The sequence below is a fragment of the Lynx canadensis genome, chromosome A2 (genome assembly GCF_007474595.2).
Source record: "Lynx canadensis isolate LIC74 chromosome A2, mLynCan4.pri.v2, whole genome shotgun sequence".
Taxonomy (NCBI): domain Eukaryota; kingdom Metazoa; phylum Chordata; class Mammalia; order Carnivora; family Felidae; genus Lynx; species Lynx canadensis.
Window position 1 is genome coordinate 131,087,936 of NC_044304.2, and position 12,452 is coordinate 131,100,387.

At 35.2% G+C, this 12,452-nt stretch overlaps 1 protein-coding gene across 1 annotated transcript in view; it reads right to left on the reverse strand.

Annotated features, from left to right (window-relative positions):
- Positions 1-7,520: 7,520 nt before the first annotated feature.
- The window catches only part of TMEM168 (transmembrane protein 168), a 32,011-nt gene continuing 27,079 nt past the window's right edge, over positions 7,521-12,452 (reverse strand). Inside the window, exon 5 of the mRNA XM_030308258.2 lies at positions 7,521-10,640. Within this exon, the coding sequence (XP_030164118.1) occupies positions 10,093-10,640 (548 nt within the window). The 3' untranslated portion in view covers positions 7,521-10,092. The remainder of the gene's footprint in view (positions 10,641-12,452) is intronic.

The following is a 12,452-nucleotide window of genomic DNA, read 5'->3' on the forward strand; positions in this document are numbered from 1 at the left end:
TAATTTTTATATTGATAAATCTCTCCTGTGTAGCCTGTCTCCATTATCCTCTCTCCCCTATCCCTGGTGCACCCTTCTTAACACATGCCAGATCACTCATTTTTGAGGTTCTGACATGTTATGATATCCCATGCCAGGGACTGTCCACCCCACCATGAGTGCAATCCAGGTATTTTTTTTGTTTCTAATATATTTATCAGTCCTAGAATATCTATTTGGTTCTGAAATTTCCTCTTTGCCTATTGTATCCATTATTTCCTATAAATTTCTCAACACACTTTAATTTTTTAAACATTCTTGTCTTCCAGTAACCTATAAGTGTCTGTTGACTGTGTACTCTTTTTAAAAAATATTTACCCCCTTTTATTGTTTCTATTTTTTTTATTATTTTAATTCCAGTAAGATTAATACACAGTGTTGTATTAGTTTCAGGCATAAAATATAGTGATTCAACAATTGTATACATCACTCAGTGCTCATCATGATGAGTGTATTCTTAATCTCCTATACCTATTTCACCAGTTCCCCTACCCACCTATTCTGGTAACCATCTGTTGGTTCTGTATAGTTAAGAGTCTGTTTTCTTGTCTTTTTTTTTTACTTTGTTCATTTGTCCTGTTTCTTAAATTTCATGTGAGTAAAATTATATGGTATTTATCTTTCTCTGACTGATGTATTTTACTTAGCATTATACCCTCTAGATCCCTCCATGTTATTGCAAATAACAAGATTTTATTCCTTTTGTAGATGAATAATATTCCTCTGTGTGTGTGTGTGTGTGTGTGTGTGTGTGTGTGTACACAACATCTTCTTTATCCATTCATCTATCAATGGACACTTAGGTTGCTTCCATAATTTGCCTATTGTAAATAATGCTGCTATAAACCCTGGAGCACATATATCTTTTTGAAGCAATGTTTTCATATTCTTTAGGTAAATACCCGGTAGTGGAATTAGTGGATCATATTGTAGTTCTGTTTTTAATTTTCTGAGAAACCTCTGTACTGTTTTCCACAGTGGCTGCTCCACTTTGGATTCCCACCAATAGTGCATGAGAGTTCCTTTTTCTCCACATCCTCTCCAATACTTGTTTCCTGGGTTTTTTATTCTACCATTCTGATAGGTATGAGGTAATATCTCAGTGTGGTTTTGATTTGCATTTCCTTGATGATAACTAATGTTGAGCATCTTTTTATGTGTCTGTTGGTCATCCGTATGTTGTCTTTGGAGAATTGTCTATTCATCTGCTCATTTTTAACTAGATTATTTGTCATTTTGGTGTTGAGTTGTATAAGTTCTTTATGTAATTTGGATACTAGCCCTTTATTGGGTATGTCAGTTGCAAATATCTTTTCCCATTCAGTAGGTTGCCTTTTTGTTTTGTTGATCATATCTTGTACTGTGCAGAAACTTATTTTGATGTAGTCCCAATATTTTATTTTTGCTTTTGTTCCCCTTGCCTTAGGAGACACATCAAGAAAATTAATTGTTCTGGCTGATGTCAGAGAAATTACTGCTTGTGCTCTTTTCTAGGATTTTTATGGTTTCAAGTCTCACATTTAGGTTTTTAATCCATTTCGAGTTTATTTTTGTGTATGGTGAAAGATAGTGGCCCAGTTTAATTCTTTTCCATGTAGCTCTCCAGTTTTCCCAATATCATTTGTTGAAGAGAGGGTCTTTTTCCCATTGCATATTCTTTCAGGCTTTGGCAAAGATTAATTGACCATATAAATGTGGGTTTATTTCTGGGTTCCCTATCCTGTTCTGTTGATCAATGTGTCTATTTTGTGCCAGTACAATACTGTCTTGATTACTACAGCTTTGTAGTATATCTTTATATCTGGGATTTTGATACTTTAAGTTTTGTTATTTTTTTTCTATTTTTATTTAAATACTAGTTAGTTAACATAAAGTGCAATATTGGTTTCAAGAGTAGAACTCAATGGTTCATGACTTATATACAACACCCAGTACTCATCATAACAAGTGCCCTCCTTAATACCCGTCACCCATCTAGCCCATTCCCCAACCCACCTCCCCTCCAGCAACTCTGTTTGTTCTCTATCATTAAGATACTCTTATGGTTTGTTTCCCTCTTTTTTGTTGTTATTGTTCTTTAAAAAAATTTTTTTTAACATTTATTATTGAGAGTCAGAGAGAGACAGAGCATGAGCATGGGAGAGGCAGAAAGTGGAGGAGACACAGAATCTGAAGCAGGCTCCAGGCTCTGAGCTATTAGCACAGAGCCTGATGCAGGGCTTGAACTCACAAACTGTGAGATCATGACCTGAGCCGAAGTTGGACGCTCAACCAACTGAGCCACCCAGGCACCCTTGTTGTTGTTCTTTTTAAAGATTACTTTGGCTATTTGAAGTCTTTTATGGTTCCATACTTTAGGATTATTTATTCTAGTTCTGTGAACAATGCTGTTAGTATTTTGACAGGTATTACATTAAATGTGTAGATTGTTTTGGGTAGTTTGGACATTTAAACAATAGTTGTTCTCCCAATTCATGTGCATGAAATATCTTTCCATTTATTTGTGTCATCTTCAATTTCTTTCATCAGCGTTTTGTAATTGTCAGGTCTTTCAGCTCTTTGGTTAAGTGTCTTCCTAGGTATTCATTTTGGTGCAATTATAAATGAAACTGTTTTGGTTTTTTTTAAGGTTTATTTGTTTTGAGAGAGAGAGCACATGTGCATGTGCATGGGTGGGGGAGGGGCAGAGAGAGAGGGAGAGAGAGAATCCCAAGCAGACTCTGTGCTTTCAGCACAGAGCCTGATGTGGGGCTCAATCCCACAAACCATGAGGTCATGACCTGAGCTGAAATCAAGAGTCAGACACTCAACTGACTGAGCCACTCAGATACCCCAAGACTGGTTTCTTAATTTCTCTCTCTGCTACTTCATTATTAGTGTACAGAAATGCAATTGATTTCTATTGATTTTGTATCCTGTGGCCTTACTGAATTCATTTATCAGTTCTAGTAGTTTTTTGGTGGAGTCTTGAGGGTTTTCTATATATGGTATCATGCCATCTGCAAATAGTAAAAGTTTTACTTCTTCCTTACCAATTTGGATGCCTTTTATTCCTTTTTATTGTCTGATTGCTGTGGCTAGAACTTCCTGTTGATTGCTTATTCTTGATAATGGATCCAATTCTTCCCCTCTTCCTGTCTTATAATTTTTAAATATATATTCTGTATTGTCCATAAAAGTACAGTGGAGAGTAAAATGTTAATTCATGTTCGTTGAGGGAGTGCATGCCTTTCATTCACTGGTGATTAGGGTGAGGAACTTATCCTTCAGAATTCTCCACAAGTTCAGTTGAGCTAGAGCTTGGCTGCAGCTTTAATTAGACTGAGATCACCTTCAGTTAAGCCCAATCCCTATCTGCCTTATCTGTTTTCTCTGTCAAGAGACTGAGCAACTTGATCATTTTAATGTTTGAACTGGAATGAGAGTTGTATTTCAGTTTTAGTTTGGATTCAAATGTGGTTCCAACTCTGGCAATGAAGTGTCATGTGCAAAGCTACATACACTCTCTTTGTTTCTGAGCCCTCCTCCACTGCCAGTTTCTTGGAAAAATTCCAGGGTAAGGGGGCATGCTTGTTGGGTCAAGCTTTTAATGCCCTTTCAGACCCATTTCACCAGCCCACAATGTTATCAAAAGTTCAGCCAGTTTCCTCTTTTCTGCAAAATCTTTTCTATGGCAGTTCCACTTCTAAATCACCAGCACCCAGACGGTCATTTGCCCCAGGTATAAAAAATGCTTCAGTCTGTATTTACTTATGAAGAACTCCTCTCTAAGATTTATTTCATTGAGACTTGCTTATATATAGTACTCTGCAATAGCTCCAATAAAGAGTATGTTTATTTTATCTGGATTTTTTCTCATGTTTCCAGTGGATCAGAGTTCTTTTGTATTTTATGTCCTAACCAGAAGTCAATTTCACCATGTTTTAGTAAAAGTGAAATTTATATTCGCTTCAAATTCAAGATAGTGAACACATGCCTTTATATCATCTCCAGTTCCCATTAAATTAACAGTAAAGGAACAATTAATAGTAAAGGAACATGATAACATCAAGATGTAGAGAAGGGGGGGTCTTTCATCAGACCAGTGATTTCGGTACAGAAGACAAAATGGACAGAAGAGTGTGAACTGGGAGGCAGAGAGGAGCAAGCTGTGGCCTAGTAGCCCCACAGAAAATACTTCTGAGGAGGAACCTCTGATCAGTCCGAGTCACCCCAGAAAGACTTCAGCATCAGAAATTGCTGAGAAATTAAGGAAGGGGCTAAAAAGTGAGGCTGATATTAGTGCAATTAATAATCAAAGGTCTTTATATTGACCAGCTGCCCTTCTTGGGTATACTTATGTGCTTGTAGCCAGGTGTTTGGCCCCTTGACAAAATACTCAACAAAGTCAGTCAGAGAAAGACAAATACCATATGACTTCACTCATATGCGGAATTTAAAAAACAAAACAAGCAAAGGGGAAAAAAATGAGAGACAAAGGCGGGGGGTGAGGAGGGCAGAGGGGAGAGAGTCAAAACAAGAAACAGACTTAATTACAGAGAACAATCTGATGGTTATGAGGGTGGGGGTGGTTCAGTAGGTGATAGGGATTAAGGAGGCCACTTGTCATGATGAGCACAGGGTGCCATGTATGGGACTGTTGAATTATCATATTGTGCACTTGAAACTAATATAACACTGTATGTTAACTGAAATTAAAAAAAAAAAGTTCTCGAAAGTCTGGGATATTTATACTTGAGAGTAAAACCTTCCTTTTCTTGGCATGTGGGGATCCTCAGAACAAAATCTGGCTCAAAGCTGAGTCTGAGACCCAATTTCTTAGCCATGATTGTGTCATTGGGGGTAAGTTACTTAGGTTCATTGCATCACTTTCCTCGTTTATAAAAGTATATCACTCATAAAAGGTGGTTGTGAGGACTTAAAGAAATCTTGTAAACAAGTGCTTTTGCACAGTGCCTCAAACATAAAAATAATTCAACAGATGACAGTCATTGTCATTGTTATTGTTAGTGATGAATTAGTTGCTTTATGTAGAAAAGAAGAAAGGAATCCGAAGGTTAGGTGTTGGGGAAAAAGAGGAGTACTTCTTTTAATTATGTAAAAAGAAATAGGGGAGAATGGGTATTAATGTAAGTGCATGTGGATCACAAATTAAAACCCTAACCCCATTTTATTTACCAATACCTACTTACGTAGAAGGAATCAATTTACAAAAAGTCTCCAAAGAACCTAGAAATGTCTATTATAAAATTGTATTAAAATAGCATCCATCTGAAATTCCAAATATACAGAAACAACACTGTTTTGAGAAAATTCATGTGCTGTGGGTATTTCTAAGCCAGAAGATGAATTTTTTTTCTTAAAAAAAATTCTCTACACAGTGTCATTAGCATCCAATATTATATCCAAAGAGTCTTCAGTGTGCTGTGGTGGGAAGAACAAATGGCCAACTACAAAAAAAAAAGTGCTTTTAAGTCTTCTGTTTTACACTAAAAAGTAACGTAAATTTTGCTTATCAACACATTGGTTTGTTTTAATATAAGAATACTTTTACTTTACATGTAGTAAACATTGAGGTCTAGGGAGATATACCATGTTCTTCCCTACCCTTGGCACACTACTAAAACCTTCGATTTGGGATAGATCAATATTTTTAGGTACAGATCAAAAGCAATAACAAAAGTTTACTAAAATTGTTTTATTCTAATTAAGTTCCTACTTATAAAATGCCGAGAGGTCATCACATAAGATGACTGGTCACTTTGATTTTTTTTTTAATGTTTGTTTATTTTTGAGAGAGAGAGGGAGAGGAAGAGGGAGAGAGAGAGAGTGAGCGAGCATGCTAGGAAAGAGGGCAGAGAGAATCCCAGTCTCCATTCCATCAGTGCAGAGTCGCCCTGGGCTCCAACCCACGAGCCATGAGATCGTTACCGGAGCCAAAACCAAGAGTTGGGACGCTTAACTGACTGAGCTACCTAGGGGACCCTCAGTTTGATTTTTTTTAATCAATTAAAATTGTTTTTATGTATTAATATTTAAAAACTTAGTGATTAATCTATCGTTTTCAATTTTGAATCAACTTTGGTCTAATACTTCCTAATACACATAAATGTAAATTACTATCAATAAAATAGTTGCTCATAGCAATTACTACTTGTTTCATACTTTGTATCTATATATTGCAACTAGTGAATAGGGAAGATACTCCAAAATTGAGACACTTGTAGTTTCCCTAGCTTGTTCTGAAACTGTTTATGTTTATAGGCCATTTTTTTCTGACTTTATCGTCTAATTGTCACTGATGAGCAGAGCCAAATTTCTTCTTTGTTCATCAGACTTTCTTTCAATAATTTCCATTTGTGAGAAGTCTCTGACCATCTATATGTTTCTAATGGGATATCAAAGATTCAATCTTAATCATATAAAAATCCTAATAAAAATTAACCAACAAAAAGCCATCTTTTTATGACATCAGTTATGTTTTCATTCAAACCTGAGTTTCTCCTTTTCTGATCTTGACACTTACTACTCTTTAAAAATGTGAAATGTTTGGAGCACTTGGCTGGCTCAGTCAGTGCAGCATGGGACTTTTGACTTTGGGGTCACGAGTTTGAGCTCCATATTGGGCATAGAGTTTATTTAGTAAGAAAAAATATATTTTAGAAAATGTGAGATGTTTTCCTTTCACTGATTCTGTAATAGTCTTTAGTAATTATCAACTTAATGAGGACCTAGATAAAATATCCACTTAAAATCATAAAGAACCTTAAGTAATATACAATCAAGTTATCCTAATTTCTCTTTAGGATTCTAAATTCGCTCAAAAATATTTCTTGAATACCTCCTATTATGGGCAAGACACTCTTCTGGGTTAACTGTGTACCAGAAATATCAAGATGTATAAGCCTCTCCCTGAAAAGAGAGGATAATCTAGTATGTTTCCAATAGAGGTGTTCAAAAGTACTGACATATCTTTTATTTATTTTTCAATGTTTATTTTTGAGAGAGAGAGACAGAATGCTAGTGGGTTAGGCGCAGAGAGAGAGGGAGACAGAATCCAAAGCAGGCTGCAGTCTCCAGGCTCTGAGCTCAGTACAGAGCCCAACGTGGGGCTCGAACTCACAAGCTGTGAGATCATGACCTGAGCTGAAGTTGGACGCTCAGACGACTGAGCCACCCAGGCGCCCCAAAGGTACTGACATATCAAACTCCTTTGAGCATTTTCTATGAAATATACCTAACCACATTCTTAAAATTAAACTGTTTTCTTCTGGCATAATGTTAACTGTCACATTACCTGTGGAAAGGTAATGTAGAACATTACTTTGGAGGAGCCTAAGCTCTAAATGTGAAAGAATACATATAAAAAGGCAGTACCCAAAACAGCAAATATATTTAGACCAAAATTTACAAACGAAATGTATAGTTACAAATAGATTCTAATGAAGATTTTACTTTTAAAAAATCTACTCACTAACGCATTAAATATATAAATGCATTTTAATCAGCAATGCAATTTTTAATACACTTATGAAAACAATGGTCATAAAAATGGTCTTCTGTACAATTTTGTATTTATTAAGAGCAAGATAGAAAGCTATGCAAAGATAAATCCAAATATCTCAGAGAAGAGTTTAGTCAGAGCAAACTGAAAATTTTTTAATGAAATAATAGCGTAACTGAAAATTATAGGAAGAGGAAGAACAGTATACACTCTTTTAAAAGACATTTTTTAGGGGATAGTGCTTTTGTGGTTTTAGCAATGTATCACATAAGGAGACAAACTGAGTCATTGTTAGGTTGATAAACATCTCCATGTTAACTTTTAGTGGGATGGTATGGTTTTGCTCTAAAATAATTCCTACCACTCCAAGTAACTTCTTCGTAAACATATGGTATATAAAATGAAAGCCATAAGAAAATTGGCTTTATTAATTGTCAGATCTAGTTTTTAATCTTTGGGTTAAAGTAACCAATTTATCCCTCCTATAAATACTTTCTCCATACTGTCAGTTACTTTGATGTTCTAAAATGGTGGCTTTCATTTAGGATGTTACCTCTTGTCATTTTATAGTTTTTTGTTTGAGGAGAAGAATTCATCAAAGTAGATATTCTGTAACTTTGTGCTTAACAAATTGGGTCAAGTCACATTTCTAGCTCAGAACTTTTTTGGTCACAGAGAATTATCTATCAAAATATTATCTTTGTGGCTGTAAAGTCATCTGTAGGCTACCTTTTGAATCTGATTTTTAGTACCATCTTGAGATTATGTTATAAAGAATGCAGAATATACACCTTTATATCTGGCTTTCTCAGAGTGAAGAGACAGGCTTTAATTAAAGTTAATTTGCTTAATATTGGCCTGGAAATTTAAAAGATTTTATTTAACGTTGTTTTGTAACTATAAGCTCATAATTTTAACTCGTGTCTTTTCTGCTGTACTATTTCATTTGGATAATGTTGATACAAATATATAACCAAATATTGGAAAACTTCAAATCAACCTGCTACCAACCATGAACTCTAATATATGGATATTTTCATGACTATCACTTTTGATATATTAAAATTATTCAGTAACTGTTTTTGCACATTACATGAAAAAATTAATTTTTAATTTTATTGAAAGCATTAGGAAAGTCTTATTTTAAACACAGCAATAATCGGACTGTAACAATGCTGCATAGATAGTGGTATACGAGTTCCCTGACACTAAGTGACTTCTACCTAACAAAAACTTCAATTTTCAAGTCACCAGGTAGAAAATGGTAGAGGCATTATTTCCCCTCTCTGAGGCTGGAAAAATGGCTTCAATGTTGAGAAGTCACACTACTTAAAACAACAAAGATTAGATTATCCCCTAATTTAATTCCACTCCCCCCTTATTTCTCAGATATGAAAATTTAGAATGTAAGAATTTTTGGAAGGGAATAGGAGGTAAATTACCTCTTAGGGGATACCCTGATCAGTGCCTGCTTTAATCAGACAAAACACTGAATTAAGTTTTAAAAATTACGACCATACCATTATGCATAACAAAAATTGCCAACATGAACACTTTTTTTTAACATAATACATTACATGTATACAAGAAAAAAAAATGATCTGTTTCCAATCCTTTGACTTTCAGTAGAAAAAAATGTCATCACTAATGGAAGATTTGAAAAATAATTTTTCATGACATAGCATTAACTCCACAGAGATCAGAATCATTTCTGAAAAATGAAAATAGCCTAAATCGGTGAGAAACTGCTAAATTTCTTTTAAATGTTTACTTTTTGAAAGGGAAGACAATTTATTTGGAAGAAATTTGTAGCTGGAAACATTGTTCATTAAAACACTGTTACCCTGAGAAAAACTCTTAAAATTGCCAGTGCTTTCGGAGCCCCCACGGTAGTGCAGGAAGGAGCAATTTGTAGGCATCTAGCTTCTTACAGTTACCTCCATGAAGACTGTTTTGATCTTAAACAGTGATCTGGGCTTCACTGCTAAACTGGTAAGAGGCCACAAGCAAGACATCTGAATGTGGTAGACTCTAAGTACATTTGTGCACTCGTTTCTTCCTTTATTCTTTTTTAAGAGCTTGTAATTCTTAAATGGTCTTGGACCCAAGCCTACTGTTCACAAAAAAATAATCTTTTGTAAGCAAATTGAAAGTTTTCTTATAATAGGAAACAAACTGGTCTACATTCTCTAACCTATGCCTAGAAAATAAGGCATTAGTAATTCTTCACTGGCCACTGCAGAGCATCGACAAGTGTTTTCTTTCTGATCGGAGGCATATGCAAACATTCCTCAAAGTGCATTGTTATTTTTAACATCTCTTATGCATGTACACAGCATCAGCATTTATGACTCCTTACATACTTTAGGATAAAATGCTTATTCCCAACATCTTACATATACCATAATTACTTGAGAAAAGACAAAGTGAAACAAGCTACAGAAGTAGCAAGATATTTTTCACAAATAAAAAAATAATATACAAAAAATGGCAAGTTAGTGATAACCGGTAGTATGAACTCTCAGTAATATTCCACTTTGGGTTCCAGATTAAGATTTGACAAGTTTGAAGCCTTGTCCTGTGTCCAGCACAGTAGGAAGAAACCAACTCATTTTTAATCTTTTCAAACACCGAAAACAAGTTTTGCAGATCCAGAACAGGTTCAGACCACACAACCAGTTGGCCAAATGCACCAGTGGATACGTGATGCGAGGGAAGTGTAACATCCAGTGCTTGGCCACGTCACTGCCCGTTGGCAGGTGCAGAGTGTAGTCACTCCACCGTTTTGACACACCATACACCGCTTTCACAGTGCGTCCCTTTTCGGTCCAGCAGATGTTATTACTGGGGTTGCAGTTATATTCTACCCAGTCTTTTGTGAAGTCGCCCAGCTGTGGTGGGTCAGCTTCTTCAATATCGATGGTCTTTGTCATCTCGGCTCCTTGCACTGCAATGTACTGATCGTTGATTTTTCTCACTTCTTTCACCCAAGGGGTTGGATTCTCACTGTCTAACACGATAATAAGGCGAGAACAGAAGGAACCGTTCTTTTCTCTCCACCATTCTAAAAGTGTGTCGAGGCGCAGTATGTCTCCACCTGTGAACAAAAGAAAATTCAACAGAATAATTTCTGAAGGCTCCTCTTGGTATATATTTTTTAAGTTCTTGAAATTAAATATGTAGGCAAAAAAAAAATAGATGGAACTTCCTTTTAAAGTATCTTTTAGAGGAGTTTTTCTTTTTTTTTAAAAAAAGTTTTACCTTTCAACTTCAGGTAAAAAAAAAATCCTTATTACATTAAAAGAAGGGATATGTTATAATTAAGAAAATTGTTTTCTAAGGTTCAATTTAGTGAAAAAATTAAAATTTAGTGATAAAATTAATATTTAGTGATAAGAATTAAAAGCTAATCTTCTACATCAGGGGCAGCAAATTATGGCTCCTGGGCGAATTCAGTATGCCACCTGTGTGTGTATGGCCTGAGAGCTAAGAACTGATTTTACATTTTTACATGGTTAAAAATCAAAAGACAAAAGTTTGTGACAGTGCAAATCATAGGAGACTTAAATTTCATATTATTATTTCCATAAATAACATTCATTTACATTCTGTCTATGGCTGCTTTTGCTCTATAATGCCTGAGCTGAGCAGTTACTATAGGGACCTTGGGACCTACTAAGCCAAAAACACCTGGCCCTTTACAGAAAAAGTCTGTCGACCCTTGTTCTACATCACTGATAAATTAATGTTACCTTGCTGTGTATGTAGGCACCTACCTAAGGAAAAAGAAACGCTTTTCCTACCTGTACCAAGAGTGTGTTTAGAATGGATTTTTAAATTCATTTTATACCTGAAAAACAACACAGGATTTAAATATATATATGTACATACCCAGAAAGGTCTAAGCAAATTTGCCTTATAGCTAGTAGTTTTTACATTTGGTTCATTATACATAGATTTTTTTGTTAATTTTGATTTTTAGATAGATTGCTCTAAAACACTATCTATCTTGACTATTTAATTTTTGGCATCTTCTTAAAGTTTTGTGCCCTAGGCAATTGCCATCCTCACTCACCCTACTCCTGGCTCTGTCTCAATGGTACATTAATATTAATACAATCATTCAAATTCCAGCAATTTATCCTAAGGAAAGGGCAGAAAGGGGGACAAAAATTACTTATAAAGATCTTCCTCCCACTGCTAAGAGAGTGTAAAATCTGAAACAACCAGGGGAATGGAAATAAAGTCTGAGGGAGTTTTATAATAAAATGGTACTTATAGAAACATTTTAATAATGAGAAAATATGATACTAGGAGAAAAAGCATGACATGGAAGTCTATCTACAAAAATAGCTGCAGTGGTTATTGCTGGGTGTTTGGATTTTTTGTTACACTTTCCTGTATTTTTCACAATTTTCACATTAAGTATATGTCACTTTTATGATTAGAAAAAAATGTTAACATGGTATAATTTACTAGCACAAGCTCCAACAACCTCAGATACGTATTTCTACCTAGAGCAACCATCCTCTTTGCTAAACTAACAAAACGACAACACTGGAGAGAGCGGGAATCCTTTAGAATTTGGACTCCATGAGTAATATGACCTCTGAAGCCAGGGCATAACAAATTCTTTATGTATCATTAATACTCTTCTTTTCAGCCTGCTGTATCTTAGACTTCTGACAATGAAAAAGCTGTTTCATGAATTGATATCCTACTCCTGCTTATCATTTCAGAGGCACTATTTCAATATATGCCCTCCACATATTACTAATGTGTTATTTCACAGAGAGCTCCAGAAGATACCTTTTATTATATGGTGAAATACTAACTTTTCATTATTGCCAGTTCTATTCAATTTCTCTAGAGATCAGGGAATGATACAGATTACAAGAGCTATTATACA